Source organism: Chiloscyllium punctatum, chromosome 26 (assembly GCF_047496795.1).
Source record: "Chiloscyllium punctatum isolate Juve2018m chromosome 26, sChiPun1.3, whole genome shotgun sequence".
Classification (NCBI taxonomy): domain Eukaryota; kingdom Metazoa; phylum Chordata; class Chondrichthyes; order Orectolobiformes; family Hemiscylliidae; genus Chiloscyllium; species Chiloscyllium punctatum.
Window position 1 is genome coordinate 42537761 of NC_092764.1, and position 19708 is coordinate 42557468.

The following is a 19708-nucleotide window of genomic DNA, read 5'->3' on the forward strand; positions in this document are numbered from 1 at the left end:
TGCAACATGTTGCAGATTGCAGGATTTTCAAGCATATTATATGCAACAATAAATAAACCTGAATGAAGGGAGATCAAAGTTGAATTTATAGTCTCCAAAGATGACTGAAAGCCCACAACAATCAAACAATAGTTTCTTAACTTATATAGCTTAGGATGTAGCTCAATACAAAAATGTTCATTATTTGGTGTCTTAAGTACAACAGTATGCCAGAGATGTTTCACAGGACCATTAATAAATATGCACACAGAGACACATAAGGATATATTAGGACAGGTGTCACACAGGTAGGTAAAAAAAGTAACATAAAGGAGGAGAAAGAGGGAGAGAAACGTAGAATTTTCAGGAGAAAGTTCCAGGGTTTTGGGCCTTGGTTGCTGAAGACATATTCAGCATTGGTGGAGCAAATTAAAATTGGGTGCACAAGAGGCCAGAACTAGAAGAGCAATGGTCTCTATTGGTTGTATGCCTGGAAGAGTTAACAGAGATGAGTGTCACAAAAGGGGTCTGAGAACAAGAATGAAAATTTTTAAAATCAAATTGCTGTCAGGGAGCCAATATAGATCCACAAGCACAGTGGTGTTGGGGAAGTGAATACTTCTGAAAAATCAAATTATGGGATATGGACAACTGGATTGACATCTAATGCTAATCTTTAATTACCTTTGAGAAGATGCAAGTGAGTCCTTTTCTTAAATATGACTGAAATGGCCTAGCAAAATATTCAAGGGCACTAAAGATCAATCACATTGCGGTGGGCCTGGAGTCATCAACGGATCAGGTATGATTAGCCTCTGCAGGAACATTCGTGAACCTCATGGGTTTTTATGAAAATCTGTTATTTGAAAGGTTAGCATTAGTGACAGTTGTTTCTTTAGACCAGATTTACATAATTAATTGAATTTAGGTTCTGTAACTATTGCAGTGGGATCTGAATTCATATCTCTTGATTATGAACCCAGGCATCCAGATTACTCAATCAGTACTATTATCATATTCACTTGGTATTAGTGGAATATGGACAGCATATTTTTCCATCAGCATATATTTATGAAGCATGTAGATAGGAGGCCAGTATGAAAATTACTACAATAGTCAAGTCTAGATATGAGAAAGTCATAAATAAGGCTTTTCAGCCAAAACTTAGCCAAAGGTAGGTTGGAAAGAGCTCACATATTAGAGGTGGAATGAAGTACGTAGGTATGTAGTCAGAAGCACATCCCAGAATCAAACCTGATACTAAGATAATCTTTCTCAAACACGTGCTAAATCCACCAAATCAACTAAGCCTTGAAATGGACAGAGAGAGAGCAAACCTGAGTTTGGCAGATATAAGGACATATGTGAAAATTTGAAGTTGCAGCCTCAGCATTATTCTTAGTTGATACAATTCCATGGTGTAAAATAGCCAATCTCAGTCATTAGGTGGTTTGTTTTAAAAACAGAGCTGTAATAAAGATGTACGTTTTAGGGTATGACAAAGTGGGAACAGCTTTAATTAATAACAGATGGCAATTCTGGGACCTTGATTGTAGTTGTTGTACAAGGTGCTCAAAACAGAAACATATTCCATTTTTTTAGCCTTGATTGTAATCATCTTCATAAGCTGAAAACACTTATGAAAGAAAGATTATGTACTGACATCAACAAAGTACAATCATCAAACATTTTCACAGACAGCGAGAGCCTTATCTACAAGATGATAATAGGAAGACTACAATTATGGGGAGAGGTTCAAGGAGCATTCAGTATTTCAGTATTGAAGGGAAGGATGGAGCAAATTTAGTAGAGATTTTGAAACTTGCACAGAGTTTTGACAAAGTTAATTGGGAAAGATTATTTCCTCTGGTTGGGAAGTCTGTGACAAGGTGTTTTAAATTTAAAATTGGTACAAAAGGGCTTCAGTACAGTTTAAGTTCAATTTCTTTCCCTGACATGGATACAGGGAATCATGACACAACAGACCTTTGTATATTTTAGGATAGGTAATCATTTGAAGCAGAGCAAGACAAAAGCTATGGGGAAGAAGAGGGGTAGCAAGACTAGTTTTCATGAGTTGAACAAAAAAAACAAAACTAGCACGGAAGGATGGACCAAATATCTTCCCCTTGCCCTGCAAATGTTTATGGTTTGATAACGTCCTTTCTGGAAAAAGGTAACCTGTTACAATAAGCTATGACAGATGTAACTGTCCTTCTCAAGATTTCTTTTACGTTATCACTAACATGAAGCGTGATTCATTTTTTTTTTAAAACAACAATTCATCATCAAATCTAGGAAGTAGATTGAATGAATTAGTGAGTGTTATTATTACCATATATGCTCACTTAGTTCTTTGTTAATTACACTCTCTCCCTTACATTTCTTGTTAAGATTATCAGTATCAATAATTTAATTAAAACACTGCAACATTACGTAAACAGAAAGTATGTTCTGACATTCAATGGCATTACCATCACTGAATCCCCTGCTATCAACATCTTGGGATGTACCACTGAGCAAAAACTCAACTAGACTATCATGTAATATAGCGGCTAGAAGAACAGTCAGAGGTGAGGAATACTGCAATGAGTAACTTACTCTGCTTCCCCAAAGCCTGCCCACCATCTACAAGGCACAAGTCAGGAATGTGATGGGATACTCTTCAATTACCTGGATGAGTGCAGCTCCAAAAACCTCAAGCAGCTTGATGTCATCCAGCACAAAGCAGCCTATCTGATTAGCACCACATCCACAAATATTCCCTTTACAAGTGACACACAAGAGCAACAGTGTGTACCATCTGCAAGATGACTTGGAAATTGCTGTTCTTTCAGTGTCATCGAGTCAAAAACCTCAAATTCCCTATCAACCACACATGGACTGCAGTGGTTCAAGAAGGCTAACCACTACCTTCTTAAGGGTATGTACGGAAGGGCAATAAATGCTGGCCCAGCCAAAGAGGTCTACATCCCATAACTGGTTAAAAAAATAGTTTTCATTAACCAGAGAAAATCTTTGAAAAATTTGGTGAAAAAATATCATACTGGACTCAAAACACAAACTTTGTTTCTTGCTCTATAAGACCACTAAGAAATAGTAACTGGGATAGGCCATTTGGCTCCTTGAGCCTGCTTCACCATTCATTGGGATCACAGCTGATCCAACATTCCTATCATTCATTTTCCTGCTCTTTCCCCATAACTCTTAATTTCCCTACTGATCAAGAATTGGTCTCAGCCTTAAATGTACACAAAAACTCTGCACCACAGCTATCTGTGGCAAGGAGTTTCAAAGATGTTCAATCATCTGAGAGAAGAATTTTCTCCTCATCTCAGTCTCAAATTTGGCGTCCTTTTATTCTAAGGCAATGTCTTCTGGTCCTAGACTCTCAAGGGTCCAGGAATACTGAATATATGATGCCCAGATGGAGACTGATCCTCCTTGGCTGGAACATCTGCAGGCTTTTGCATCATGGGCAGGAGAGGAGGAGGATTTGAATACCTGTGGAGTGTCCTGACAGAAAACTTCAGGGGCTGTTGTATTTGGCTCCTCTTCTCTATGGATATCTGTTGGCACCATCCTGTTTCGTGAAAGGCAGAGTCAGCTGCCCCCATCTTACCACTTCATTGATGCCGAGCGTTGATGGTTACAGAAATAGAATGAAGGTTTGTATGCATATCTGACAGACACTAAGTGCGCTGGACTTGGCTCTCCATGAAGACAGCAAGATGCAGACATGCTGGATAATGTTGGAGGACTCCTTCATTCTTCAATGCAGTTTACCAACTGTCTTTGACAAACTTGCCTGCTGTTTCCATTCCTGGCTTTGCATTTTGTCAAGTTCATTTGTGGCCGAGACTGTGTCTTCTGCCTGGGCTATGTAGGTGCCTGGTCTTCAGCAGTCTTCTTAAGATTCAGAAACTTGAGCCATATCTTCTTCATCCACCTGTGCACGCATGTCAGTGATGTGCTCACCAGATTGTGTTCCACAATCTAATCTAGATAGAGAACCACTGAGGTGGAAGTCTCTGAGCCAGTGGAGGCTGAAAATGAACGCACTCTCTGAGGCTTCAGTGGCACCTGCCTTTGGAAGATGAAGTAGACCTAAGGGTCTCTAGTGCTGGTATCTCCGAGAAGAAGGTTTGTTGAGTGCCACTAATGCATACATAAGGCTGGAGAGGGAATTAGTTGTGTTTGGTGAACAAAAATGTGCGCAACAATTACATTGCACTTGTGTTAATGGTAAGGCAACACAGCACAACATAATGAAGATACCGACTTGGTGGCCCACTGAGGTCTCATCACCACCACGAATTGTTCTCCAGCCAGCTTGAGCATTTTCTCCTTATATGGTTAAAGGAGCCTCAAGTCTACCAACTCCTGTGTTCTGGAATTGCTACTGCTGGTCCTTCTAGTCTGGTGGTGTGACAACGTTTCCTTCTATGAGACAAAGGAAGGGACTGAATTTGATGTAAATGGATGGAAGAGCCATTAGTGGAGGTGCAGGGGTACGAGAGTTGGCAATGTAACACATGTACTTGCGTATGGAGTGTGTCGGGAGGTATGGGTTAGTAGTTTGGGAGGGTGAGTAGACATGATGCATGGAATAGAGTGAGCTGTTGCCCATGAGCCTTGGTGCGAGGTGTGTTCCATGGCAAAGTTACAGTGAGTGTTGGCCGTGCAAGTGCAAAGTAGAAGAGAGCAGGTTATTAGAACTACTCCCGTGGAGCACAAAAAAAATCACTTGCATACTTTCTGCACTGCTGTGCATTATGTTTTACTGAGGACATAGTATTGATCCAGACTGCTTAGGCAAAGTGCAAAAAAGACCACCTTTTTTCGAACCTTAAAATGATTTATACCAGCATGGTCTGAGAACACTCATAGCTCATGTTATGGCTTCAGAGATTTACTTCATGGGTTCCAGTGATTCTCCTCAGTGGCATTCACATAATATGAAAGGGCTTTGTAAGTCTGCAAAAAAGTAAAAGAACCTTTAATTCTTTGAGCCAAGTTATGAGTGGCTTCTTAATCCCATTAATTATGATTAAAAGTGCTTTTATATCATTGGGGCGTTGCTAACTTCTGAAATGCATGTTTAATGCAGCTGGTGGCAACACCAGAAATAAACCTTGCTCGGAATTACGATTAGGAAGAACAAAGGTTTGCTGGTTTTCCTGACAGTTGGCTTCAGTAAATCTGACAACTTTATTTAGAATGCTGCTTATTGGAAACTGGCACCACTAGCAGAAGAACCAATAAAGTAGGTAAAATATATTGGCAGGAAGAATAACCTGGTTCATTCAATCACACTATCTATTTATCAGGAATTAATTTTGTCAAGCTGATGACTATCTATTGATTAAAATGTTCTATACTGATTACTGAAGATGATCATAGACAATCAGTAATTTTCTGAATATTAATTAAAATGGTGTACTCAGGGAAAGATGATTGAGAATGAAAAACAGTATGAAGTAACAAAAGGTACAAATGGAGTAATGCAATATTTAAAAGATAAAAGGATATAGAAATGGGTTTTGAGGACAGTTATTACAATGTGAACATAAGAACTCTGATGTGAGCACTGTTCTTAAAATCAATAAATACTCATTCCTTTAATAGCACTAGTGCAACTGAAAGCCAATGCTACATTAAAGCAAGCAAAAAATCACTATCACTTAGAAGTAGCTTTGAATGTTGTAATTGGTTGAATTCATCAACACAGATCAATAGGACCTCTATAGTGGGTGTCCACTAACTAAACCAGACATGATGTCAATCATGAAGCTTTTTAAATAGTGGTTCAGCACAATGCAAATGATATTGTCTCTAAACCATGCCAAGAAGTCAGGTCTTACTACAATTTGAAACTACCAAATAATTTCTCCCCATGTTTCTTTGTAGTCTCTTGGATATTAGTTTGCAGCATCTGTTCTGAGTTGAAATTATCATTTGTCACCATTCTGAAATTACGTAAAAGTATCCAGATCATCAACATAAAATACAGCTTGATCAGCAAATCTTTAATGACTCTTCATTTGAAATCATGAAACCTCAGAACTGTACTTTCAAAGATCATAGATTCAAATCTAGGGATTTTCCGTCTATGGAGAGGTTGAATTCTTAGCAAATCTGTCATTGATATCAGTCACTGACCTCTTAATTGATTTGGGAACAGGCTTACTGGCTTTGGTGGGCATCGAAAGTTGGAGGCCTGGATGTAGCTCATCATATTACCGACTGAAAGGATTAATCTTTTTTCCTGTTGTTAATTATCTTTGAGGGATTAACGCTCACTGTCACAACTCCTTTCATTTTGTATATGGTTGTGGAAGCTACTATTGTCTTTTTTATTTTACATTTTTTTGATTATTTTCCCTCAACCTCCAAATTCTCCCTCCATAATTTTAGACATCCTTTGCTGGTTTGTAAAGTTGTCCCAATGTTTGGAAGCATTGTGCATCTTTTCATTCAATTTGATACTGTTCTGAACTTTCTCAGACAGCCAAAGACACCCTTCTTGTAGAATCTTTCTTTCTCTATGGAATAAATAATTTCCAGAGTTATTAGGTGTCATTTTAAATTTTTGCCATTGCTTTTTTAAAGCCTTGCCTTTTAGCTTATTTTTCTAGTCCATTGTAAATGCCTTTATTTAAATTTAAAACAATTGTTTCTAACTCAAATTTCTCAGTTTCGACCTGAATGGGAAATTCTACCATACTATAATAGGTCTTACATAGTGCACCCTTCACTATGAGGTAATTTGTTGATCCTGCCTCAGTCCATATGAACATGTTTAAAATTCACTGATTCTTGGTTGACTCCAGAATGTATTGTTCTGAAAAACTGAACCGAATACAATGTATGAGCTAATTTTACAGACTAGCCTTTCCGATATGATCTAATTTATACAATGATTAAAATCTTGAATGATCATGTAATGCTTCCAATAGAAATCCCTATTATTTCTTGTATTTTACTTTGTCCTATAGTTAACTACTGTCAAATGGCTTATAAACTCCCATAAATGACCGCTTCCTTTTGACATTTTTCAACTTCACCCAAGCGACTCTACATTTTGATTCTCCGAATCAAGATCATTTCTCACTCTATTACTGTTAGTCTATTGGCAGAGTTGCTCAATCTCCTTTCCCTAAGATGTAGGTGCAGAAGTAGCCATTCAGTCCATCAAGTCATTCAGTGAGATTTCTGCTGATCTGATCATCCTCAACTCCATTTTCCTGCCTTTTCTCCATAATACTTGATTCCTTATGGATAGATTTTCAATCTCAGCTTTGTATACACTTAGTCAATCAGCCTCTACGATAAAGAATTCTACAGATTCACTGCTCTCTGAGTGAAGAAATTCCTCCTCAGCTATGTCTTAACTGAGTGACCTCTTACTCTGACATTATGCCCTCTGGTCCTAGATCATGCCACAGAGGAAACAACTACCCTGCATTACTCTGTCAAACTGGCAGTGAATTTTGTTTGCTGCAAAAAGGTTACCTCTCATTCTTCTGAAAATGAGTACAGATTCAGCCTACTCAACCTCTTCTCGTAAGAAAATCCCTACATGTCCAGGATCAACCCAGCGAATCTTCTTTACGCTTCCTTCAGTACCAGTTTATTGCATAGTATCTGGGCACCAGAAATGACAACGATAAAAACAGCTATGTTAACCATGCAAAGTCATCCTTACTAACATCTGGAGCTCTTTCACAGACTAGTCAAGCAACAGCCTGACATGCTCATACTTCACAGACAATGACCCAGACACCGTCACCACCATCCCTGAATATGTCCTGTTCTATCGGCAGGTCAGACCTAGCAAAAGTGGCAACACAGTGGCATACAGTTTGGAGGGTCTGGGAGTCCTCAACATCAATTCTGGACCACATTAACTCTCATGACATCATGTTAAATATGGACAAGGTAACTTCCTGCTGATCACCATGTACTGTCCACCTTTAGCTGATGAATCTACTCGTCTATGTTGAGCAACACTTGGAGGAAGCACTGAGCATGGAAAGAATGCGTTCTGACTTGGAAATATATTGCTGTCCCTTCACTGTCGCTGGATCAAAATCTTGAAATCTTGGTCACATGAATGACAGCAGTTCAGGAAGTCAGCTTACCACCACTTTCTCAGAGGACAAGTCATAAATGCTGGCAACAATGCTTACATCCCACAAGACAATAAAAAAGATCTGTCACACCTCACTGGGGCAGCATGCTGGAAACACACCTCATCTATTGTGTCTGTTGCTCTCGATGTGGTCTCCTCTATATTGGGGAGATAGGACGCCAACTTGCAGAACATTTCAGAGAACATCCCTGGGACAAATACACGAAGCAGCTCCACCACCCTGTGGCTGAACGTTTTAACATTCCCTCCCAGTCTGCTAAGGACAGTCAAGGGCCTCCTCCACTGCCAAACTCTAGCCACCTGATGCCAAATCTTCTGCCTTGGAATTCTCAAACCACACAGGATCAGTTGGAATTCACTAGTTTCTTCATTCTCATCCCACCACCCCCCCCCACCTCCACCACTCCCCAACTTATTCCAGATCTAACCTTCCAACTTGGCACCACCTTCTTGAACTCTCCTACCTGTCCATCTTCCTTCCTACCTATCCGCTCCACCCTCCTCTCTGACCTATCACCTTCACCCCCCCACCTTCAGCGACCTATCACATTCCAGGCTACTTTCCTCCCAAGCCCCAGCCCCATCTCCCCTCCCATTTATCTCTCAGCCTCCTTGGGCCACCTCCTCGGGCAACCCCTCATTCCTGATGAAGAGTTTGTGCTTGAGACGTCAACTTGCCTGCTCTTTGGATGCTGCCTGAACAGCTATGCTTTTCCAGCACTACACTCTTCGACTCAGATCTCCAGCATCTGCAGTCTGCACTTTCTCTTGGAAACAAAGACCCTCTATTCCAGAGTTATCACAAAAATTAACATTATTTATCCAAGTATGCAAAGTCCCCAATGTGCCTGTCAGCTTGATCCAGGCTAGCAGGATACACTGAGGTAGTTTCTGTACTTAACAATAACTACTGTTTATTACAGTTATTGCATAGTTATTTACCTATATTTGAATCCATGATCCATAGACATATAGCCCAGCTAGTTAAACCTCTAACTCCTTCTAACAGCTCTACCCTGTACACACAGATGGACAGAGATAGACAACAAATTGGTTGAGTGTGGAGCAAAATAACATTGAGGAAACATTTCAGTGGTTCCAGTCCAAAGGCCTCATTTAGATGGTTCTTGAAAAATTACGAACAGCGGATCACTCTCACTGCAAATACTTCCTTCGACATCCCAGGATGCATAGCTTCAGGTTCAGGGGACTTATTGGCTTTTTGCCACTTTAGTTTCCTTGACTGTTTTTCCCTATTGATAGCTGTTGTATTAATTTCCTCTATTCCTTTTGCCCATTGATTATTTAATATTTCTGGAATGTTATTAGAATCTTGTGTACTGTGAAGATAGATGCAAAGTACTTATTCAAATCCTCTGCTGCCTTCTTTCATTTCCAGGCTCCCAATAACTATTTCCCAGCCTTATTCTCCAAGTTGCCTATGTTCACTTGGGTCTCTCTCTCCCTTTTTACATACTTAAATGAGCTTGCGCTGTCCATCTTAATTTTATTGGCGAGTTTACCCTCCAAGTTTATTTTCTCTCTCTTTTTAGCAATTATTCTGATCACCTTTTGTAGCTTTTCTTTTAAACTTCCCCGATCCTCTGGCTTACCCCTAATTTTTGCCCCACTGAAAGAGAACAGAAAACGTATAATCACTGGTTAATCATGATTACTTTATCCACTTCCTAGAATCCTTCTTTTTCACTGAGTTATATTATTGTTGAGTGAGGAACTATTTTCTTAAATGTCTGCCATTATTCCTCAATCACCTTTTCTGGCTATCTCCTTTCCCAATCTACTCCAGCTAACTTTGTCCTCATTCCTTTGTAATTATCCTTATTTAAATTCAGCACAGTTATTCCGAGCAAAGTTTCTTACCTTCAAACTGAATGTTAAATTCTACCATACATTTCTTAAGAATATTTTGCTCAGATCATTTTTTAAACCTTTTCATTACATATTAGATCCAAAGTAGCCTAACCTCTGGTTGGACCCACAACATGCTATTCAGGGAGACTGTCTCAAATTCCCTACATAAGTTCTTTCTCATGGCTTTCTCGGCCAATTTGACTTTCCCAACTAGCAAGAAGATTAAAGTCACTCATGATTAATGTACTACCCTATTCACATGTCCTCATTATCTCCCGATTTATCCCAAGTCTCACTGTATAGCTGCTGTTTGGGGATCTACATACTACTCCCACCATTGTCATCTATGAATTCTACATTGTCTGATCTGAGATCATTTCTTGTTAATATACTTGCTTTCTTTCTTAAAGCACTTTATCATCATATTTTGCTTTCTTCTTGGCCCTTCAAAAATGACAAATATCCTTGAAAGCCTCAAAAACTTTGCAAACATATATCTGAATGTCTACCATGTCATACTCTTATTTTTATTTGCACTTTCTGTTCATCCACCTCGTTATGAATTCATTATTCATTTCCATAAAGAACATTGAATTCTACCTTTTTATAATTTTTCCTACTCTGACCTATTTTGTCAACACACCCATATGTGTGTGGTTAATTTCTAATCATTTTACCTGCATTGTTAGCCAACACTCTTGTCTTAGCTTTTCTATTTTAACTTTTCAAAATTTCACGTGAATCCTCTTCCCCCTCCAAACTATTTTGTGTGAAGTCCTCACCACAAGCTTTAGTTGTTGGGTTGTTCAGGTGAAGGCTGTTCCAATGGTATAGCCTTATTTTTCTACATTGACCTTTGAGCCATGCATTCAAACTCCCTGATCTTATTTACCCTCATCCAAATGTGATGCAATACCTTTGTGATTCTGCATTTCAACTTAACTCTAGCTGCCCATATTCTCTCAGCAGAACCTCTTTCTTATTCATTTTGATGTCATTGATACCCATGTAGACAATAGAAACTGCATACTTCTCCTCTCACTCAAAGTTCCTCTCCGACCCTGATATATTTCTCTTACTTCTGACAAGGGGCAAGCAAAACAGCCTTCATGACTGATGTTCTCAACTGCAGAGGATAAATCTATCTCCTGAACCATACTGTTCCCTGCTACAAATATGCTGTTCTTTTGCTCGCTCAACTTGAATGATTCCCTGCACCATACGGTCATGAATCGGTCTGCATATCCTCTCTGTTTCTACTTTCAATCAAACTGGCTGCAAGAACCTTAAACCTGTCAAAAAATTATAATGGTAGAGTTTTTCCATTGCTATCTTTTGGATCCCCACACCTGCTTCTTTTTCATTCACCCGTCTCCAACCCTCCTCCATCGCCCTATCCTTGACCATGAACGAAATCATAAGTATCTAGCCTAAGGGATGTTACTGCCTTCTGGAACAAGATAACCAGTTAACTCCCCCACCATACCACCACCCCAATGCATGACAATATCTGAAGCTTGAACTCCAACTCTTCAACTTAGACCTGCCATTCCTAGAACTGCAGAGTATTACTGAAGATTTGGTTTCTACGGATCACAAATATCCACCAGTACTCTCACGCTACAGCTGCAACACATCGCCTGCCTAGCCATCTGGATTTTGTTTGTATTTAATTACTTAGACTTCAAGCTTAGGATATCATTGATTGATTACCAGCAGCTGCATTGTGACATTTATTTAGTTACAAAATGACTTAAATACTTATATCGCTTCAGTATCAATTTAACTTACTGTCTCAGCTTAGAGACAAGAACTAACTTTATTCCACTACATACTCACATGCCTACTTAATGCCTCTGGACTTTTGCCCTCAGGTCTCAAAGTTTCTCTTGCAGATCAGTCCCGTTTTTGGAAAATGCCAGAAATGTACTTCCTCCCTCAATTCACTGAATTCCTTCACTTACTAAATTCCTGGATTGAAGCATTTGGCCTAGTAGTGTGACTCTACTACAAGCCTATTAACGGCACTTTTGAAAGTCAAAACATGAACAAGGTTCTAGACACAAGAATAAAAATCCCATCATAAGCATGAGCAATCACAAGTAAAGTAAAAAAAAACTGCAAAATTGATAACAGGTCTGTCAGAATCTAAGGAAAAGAAATGTGAATGTGATGGGTGTAACTTTTGCTATAGAACTGGAAAGAAGGAAATTATAATGCTTTTTACTGAACTGAATAAAACAGCAATTCAAAATTCACTCCACGAAAGAATTTATCCATCTCCCCATTGCCAGATTTGCTAAAAGATTTGTCATGTGAATTTTAACAACTTTTGCTTCTGACAGTTGCATTTATGGAAAGACTATGTGGCATGGAATGAACCAAAGCAACCATGAGATTATAAATCAAAGCATTTCATTCCCCTCCCAAAACAAACACTCTATGATGGTGTCTTTCAAACACAGTAACTTGAATTGCCTACTGTCTAAGATCAAACACATTTTCTTACTGGCATCTTCCTCATCCTCATTTATGTATTCTATCAATTCTCATCCACGGTACAGAAGCTTGTTTATTTTTCCCACGTCTCTATTTCAGCCACTTCCAGCTACCTCCTAATTAACCCATTTAGTTATTTTTGTGGTATAAAAATAGCTTAAGATGTCACGGATGAAAAAGAAAACTGATCTAGTGGAAAGATCACATCCTTGAAGTGGTGTTCAGTTGCATGTAAGAGTACTTCAGGATAAAAATAAAAGCAGCATCTCTCAGAATTTCACATCAGCCAGAGGTTCCTGAACCTCCCTCAGGAACCAGCACCCCACAACCTAAGTTGACTTGTGGGAATGTCTGATATGACCTACCATCTGACATGAAGGGGCTTTTTGTACGGGCTGTAGTTGCAAAGCATCTACTTCAATTCCTACATCTGCCACATAGCTTTCACATGCTTTTTGTTTAAAACCATTGGACTGCGGGGGTCCCCAGTGGAGTCGTCCTACTTTTCATTGGGAATTGGTGGTGGAGTGCATTGCATGTAGCATCCCATGTAACTGCACATTGCTGAAGTTCGCTCAATCCCAGCCCAACTGTTTGTTTTGAGGCGCTGTCGAGTCTGTGGACAATGTATATAAATGCTGCAGTTAACTCTTTACTTATTTTAAAAATCTTTTGCTATTCTTTTGGTTGCACTTCAGCAGCCACACTCCTGATCTTTGGCCATCTGGTGCAGAGGGTTGTGGGTAAGTCAGAGGACCTCCTCATGGGTCTGCTCCCACATCTGGTCAGGTTGGCCGTTAACATGTGCATCAGGGGTCACAGCTACCAACTGTCTGCCCCTCGATTGCAACTATGTTTGTGTCTGGTGTACTTGCAGAGTGAGCACAAGGCATCCATCAATACTCTCAATCCCTTTAGAGACAGATGGACACCACATAAGGTAGGGTGTTTTATCTCTCTACCAAACTCTATTTTGATTTGATTTGATTTATTACTGTCACGTGTACTCAGGTACAGAGAAAAGTGTTGTCTTACATGCTTTACAGGCAAATCAACCTGTACAAACGCATAGGGTAACAGAACAGAGTGCAGTTTTCAATGTTACAGCTGCTAAGAAGGCGCAGAGAGAGATCAACATTAACATTAAAGAGGTCTGATAACAATTGGGAAGAAGCTGACCTTGAATCGGTTTGTACATGTATTCAAACTTTTATTTTTTTTTGCCTGACGGAAGAAGGTGGAAGAGATTATAACTGGAATGGGAGCGGTCTTTGATTAAACTGGCTGCTTTCCTGATGCAGTGAGAAGTACAGATCAAGTCAATAAATGGGAGGCTGGTTCGTGTGATGGACTGGACTGTGTTCACAACTCTCAGTAGTTTCTTTCAGTCTTGGGAAAAGCAGTTGCCATACCATGCTATGGTGCACCCAGACAGAATGCTTTCTATAGTACATCTATAAACATTTGTAAGAGTTCATATAAAGTTGATTTGGTGGTCTTAATGGGCTCTGCCTGTAAATTAATCAAATTGAAAAAAATAGATGATTTGTTGTGGGCAGCATGGTGGCACAGTGGTTAGCACCGTTGCCTCACTGCGCCAGAGACCCGGGTTCAATTCCCGCCTCAGGCATCTGACTGTGTGGAGTTTGCACATTCTCCCTGTGTCTGCATGGGTTCTCCAGTTTCCTCCCACAGTCCAAAGATGAGCAGGTCAGGTGAATTGGCCATGTTAAATTGCCCGTAGTGTTAGGTAAGGGGTAAATGTAGGGGAATGGGTGGGTTGTGCTTCGCGGGTTGGTGTGGACTTGTTGGGCCGAAGGGCCTGTTTCCACACTGTAATGTAATCTAAAAATTTATTGGTGGAAGTTAATAGATGAAAAAATACAATAGGTGATTTGGTGTTGGGAAAATAAAACCATTCAGCTGCATTTAAGAGCACTTCCGAATATAATTTTAAAAAAAATCTTTGATTTAATGGTGGTGGTTAAATATGAAAATTGTTACAGGTGATTTTGTGGTACGATAGGTTGCTCAGTTGTATGTGGCAGCACTTCCAAGTATTAAAAAAAATCTCTGAAGGGGCCTGTTGTGGTGCAGTAAGGCCCGGGTTGAAGTGCTATCTGTTCTAGAAATGTGTCAGAATGCCCCCAAACAGATGGATTTAAAGCTTTTAAAATGTGTTTGGTGTTCAGACCACTGCTTGAGGCAGAACAATGCTGCCACAAATCAGTTGCAATGGCATACTTAAATGAAATGATAAATGTTTAGATAATGTAGATTAATAAAAGCAAATGTTTGCCAAAATTAAAAAAAACATTTTTGAAGGGCTCTTGAGGTGCAGTGGTAGTACCCTACCTTTGTGCTAGAATGCCTGGGTTCACGTTCCACCTGCTTGAGAGGTAGGTCATAACATCTCTGAACTGATTGATTAGAAAACATTTCAGTTGGCAAAGTGTCTTAAAAGCAGGTGCTGCAGACAAGGGAGACCAGTTTAAGATGATGTTTTGCAGTTAAAAATGCAGCCAGGTATTGCTTTGTCACTTCAGGATGAGGTTGGAATAGGTAGCTTTCAAACTCTGCTCTTACGTACTTCAGAAAATGAGATCCATGAACTAGACATAACTGATTCTTTATCTCTTGTATTGAAAGGAATGGAGATGAAAACTATACTGGAAGAATGGCTAAGTGCAATGGTCTTTATGTTGATGAGGACATGAATGGGCTGATTATAAATTAGCATCCAGACTCACTAAATAAAAGCTGGATAGAAAATGAGTCTTGATTGGGATTAGGGGAAAATTTGAATGTCAACAACTTATGCTTTTTTGAAAGAACAATAAACTATTTCATAAAATTTCCCAGCAAAACCAGACAACTGAGAACATGGCAACAGCGGAAAATAAATTCAAGTAACAAGCAGGAGAGGAGTTTGAAGAGAAGTTGATGAGGATTCCAGTAGTATAGTTATTGGATTCCTTTGTTTAAACTTTCCACAAATGCTAGTAAATTAGTATTGCTTTAGTTACTGAAACTAACATCAGTTTCCTACTGTTTTTGAATTAGATTATTAAAGTAATCTTCTAATTGTCGAAGTATTGCATGATTTTAATAAATAAAAAAAGTACGCAACAGTCTACTTACCAATGACTTTTACAAAATAAGCATCAGCATCAAAGTTATTTCGCAAAGCATGGATGGTGAATTCTGAATTTTCCTTATTTTTGTTTAATACCAGCAAGTCCAAGATACCCTGTCATAACAAACATTTGACACATGAAAAATAATGTTATAGTGTATAATCGTATAAACTTTCATGAAAATGAATATATAGCACTTTTTAACATTAAAAAATGCCATTCAAAAATCCTGTCCAGTAAAGAAGCTGATATGTGCACAAAATCATACACTATGTACAGGAGGAGACCATCCAGCCTGTCACGTCTATGCCAGTTTTCTGGAAGAGAAATTTGACAAGTCCAACTTCCCTTTCCTTTCTCTGCAGAAACGCAAATTTTTTCTCCCAATTCAAATGATTATCCATGTCTGTTCTGAAGACCCCACTTGAATCTGCTTCCATTACATTCACAGGCATAGCATTCCAAAGCCTAACCATTTGCTGAATAAAAAATATTCCTCATGTCACCAATGCTTCTTTTGTAAATTACCCTAATCAGTTACCACTGACTACTGAACCTTCCATAAATGGGGACAGTTTGTATCTCTGTACTCAATCAAAACCCCTCATGACTTCTGAAAAGAAATTTCCTCTCAATCATCTCTTCTACAAGATTAGCCCCAGCTTCTCCAGTTTAATTAGTAATCCATGAGGTTCCTTATCATTGGAACCATTAAACTCCAAAGCTGAGCATGATAATTAAGAAGCTACTTAGAACATACTTGGAAATTGAATTTCATCTACTCAGTCTGAGCCCAATGTAGAGAAACATAAGGTGCTTTTCATAGGAACAAAGGTTTTAATATTAAAATTAGTATTATAGAATTTGAAAGAAAAATTAAGGCAATCTTTCTCCTTTATAAATCATTGGCGTCACTATATTTAGAATACTGTGCATAGTTCTGATTGTCAATGTACAACAAGATATTGCAGTTATTAAAATGATACAGAAGACAACAAGCAGAATGAGTGAGGTGATGGAGGGATTGAATTATCAGCAATTCTATAAATTGGGGATGTTCTCACCAGAATAGAGGTTGAAAAATGATACGATTGCTGTTTTTAGGAATCTATTGTGATGAGAAAAATGCAGACCGTGATAAGCTATTTCAACTTGCCCAGAAAAATGCCTGAGGGGGACAAGTTCAAAACTAATCTGTGAAATATTATTTCAGTCAATAAGTGGTCAAACTGTAGAGCAGACTCAATTCGCGTGGCAATGGAAACAAACTATGTTGCTTTACTCAAATGCAAATTGGGCAATTCCTTTAAGCAAACATTTTGGGATCTCCTATGTATATTTTGAAACATGACAGGTGGCAATTGGCAAGCAAGGTATGCTTGAATGAAAACAGCTGACTTTTGGTCTATGGTTTCCAAAGCTCTTTCGCGCTGATGTTTTCTCCATCTCACGTCTGTATCTATTGTAGACTAATTGATAGGGAAGGGTAAAAAAACAAGCAGAATTTGGGTGATTAGTAAGCAAGTTGATTAATAGGACATGTGAACTGGCATGTGGCGATTAGTATGAAAGACAAATTAGACAGACCTTTTTTTCTGTCTCAAGTCCGAGGCCCAGGATATACTGTCACAATTCAAAACTTTGTTGATCAAAGCTGCACTAATTTAAACAATTTAAAGCATAATTATATTTAAATTTAGATATATTTCAAGAAATAAGAGAAATCATTCCTTGCAATGTGACTAACTAAAAACAATTTTCATGTTGGTGTAGCATTCTGTTATTCAACAAAGTTAAAAATCACACAACACCGGGTTATAGTCCAACAGGTTTAATTGGAAGCGCACTAGCTTTCGGAGCGACATTCCTTCATCAGGTGTTAGTGGAGGGCTCGATCGTAACACAGAATTTATAGCAAAAATTTGCAGTGTGATTGAACTGAAATTATACATTGAAAAATTGATTGTTAAGCCTTTCATCTGTTAGTTTCACTTCTTTCATGTGTAAATCACAAAACCCTTTTTTTAAAAAAAGTTGCATTCTCGGGTTAGCTGTTAACAATGGTGATAGCTAGACAATATGTTGAAGGTGTTAGCCCCCCGTGTTCTCTGTCTATGACCTGGTGTTTAGATTGATTCTAATCTAAAAAGTGAGATAACAGAGTTTTACATAAATTCATGCAGTTTTTGAACTCAGAGTTCTACATGAATGTATGCAGTTTTTGAGCAAATTATAATGTAACTCTGCAAGTACAAATTCACCCCACAAAATATATGTGTGCACCTTATGAAGGAACGGTGTTCTGAAAGCTAGTGCTTCCAATTAAACCTGTTGGACTATAACCTGGTGTTATGTAATTTTTAAACGTTGTACACCCCAGTTCAACACCGGCACCTCCAAATCATGACTGTTATTCAACAACAACAGCTTGTATACATACGGCTTTTAGTGTTATAAAATGGCTAAAGTTACTTTACAGCATTGTTATCAACAAAAATGACAAAACCACATAAGCAGGTTTGAGGACAGCTGTCTAACTGAAAAAGTAGGTTTTAAACAGCATCTTAAAATGTTTGAAAAGTCTGAGGTTGAAACTTTTTATAGCAAGAAACTTATGAAGCAGAATTAAATAATCAGATGGTTTAGTCAGATCCAAAGTAATATCTGAGTTATTAAGATTTCATTAATGAAGCAATGCTGATTTTCATACACATATTGCGAGGTTATGTCAATAACTAGATAGCTGAAACAGCCTAATATAAATTAAAGGCTGGGCAAGTAGTCCGGTAGTTCAAAGGCTTGTTCCATGAATACCTTATTATGGGTTGAATAGTGACAGTTCTTGGACTTCAACACCTAATAATGTATTTTAGGGACAAGTTAATGCAAAAAAAATCAAGTTAGCTCTGAGGCAAAAGTGAGGACTGCAGATGCTGGAGATTAAAGTAGAGTGTGGTGCTGGAAAAGCATAGATCAGGCAGCATCTGAAGACCAGGAAAAGCCCTTCATTAGGAATTAATCAGGATTCCTGATGAAGGGCTTTTGCCCAAAACGTCAATTTTCTGCTCCTTGGATACTGCTTGACCTGCTGTGCTTTTCCAGCACCACATTTGAGTTAGTTCTTAGCCAGTATATAAGGCAATCTGGTCAAGCATTGTTAAAATGAAATGTCCTCGCATCACCAAATAGGTTGGAAAGACAATGAGACCAAAGATTCTGGAGGAAAACAAATTGCATGCACAAGGATACATTTTGTAGTGATTGATCTCAATTATAGTGATCTCACTGTTATCGCTGTGGTTTGTGTGTTATTTGTTCAGTTTTAACATTAGGACTCTTTACCAGCAGAAACCTTCTTGTTTAGTTCTGCTGAGCAACAAATACTCACCATTTCTAATGATATTTTACTCTACTTTGAGGATTCTGTCATCCTTTTTACCACCTTCTTCCTAGGTAGTAATAATTCATCAAGTTTCAGAGGAATGCTCTCACTCAAAGATAAGAATTGTTGTTGCTGTTACTCATCGTTTACAGATACCTAAGATTTGCAGTGTGACATTTTTAAGGTGATGCAACAAATAAGAAAAAGCTTTATATCTGAAAGGGCAACTGTCTTGTGTATTCCTGACATGCTATCTCCAGTATTTTTATTTTTAAATAATGTTTTTACATTTCAAAAAAAATTCTCATTGAATAAATTACATTTTGAAGAATCTCTTCTTCTCTGTCTCCCTTTCTTTTTCACATTAGCTAACTAATATTTTATGAATATGAAAGTGTGCACAATCAGGTTAGCCCACTACACTAACATTATTACAGCCAAGCCAATGGTGCTACATGGCTCCTGATGAAGGGCTTATGCCTGAAACATCGATTCTCCTGCTCCTCGGATGCTGCCTGACCAGCTGTGCTTTTCCAGCACCACAGTCTTGACCCTGATCTCCAGCATCTGCAGTCCTCACTTTTGCCCAATAGTGCTACAGTCAGTCCCAGATAACTGACCGAATAACATAGGGAGTTATCCCCTTTTCCATAAAAGATCAAGCAGAGGAGAGCCGGTGGGCCC

The 19708-nt window shown here is 38.7% G+C and overlaps 1 protein-coding gene across 1 annotated transcript in view; it reads right to left on the minus strand.

The window, feature by feature from the left end:
• itfg1 (integrin alpha FG-GAP repeat containing 1) overlaps positions 1-19708 on the minus strand; it is a 251148-nt gene that overhangs the window by 58842 nt on the left and 172598 nt on the right. The window contains exon 12 of the mRNA XM_072596239.1: positions 15647-15755. Within this exon, the coding sequence (XP_072452340.1) occupies positions 15647-15755 (109 nt within the window). The remainder of the gene's footprint in view (positions 1-15646; positions 15756-19708) is intronic.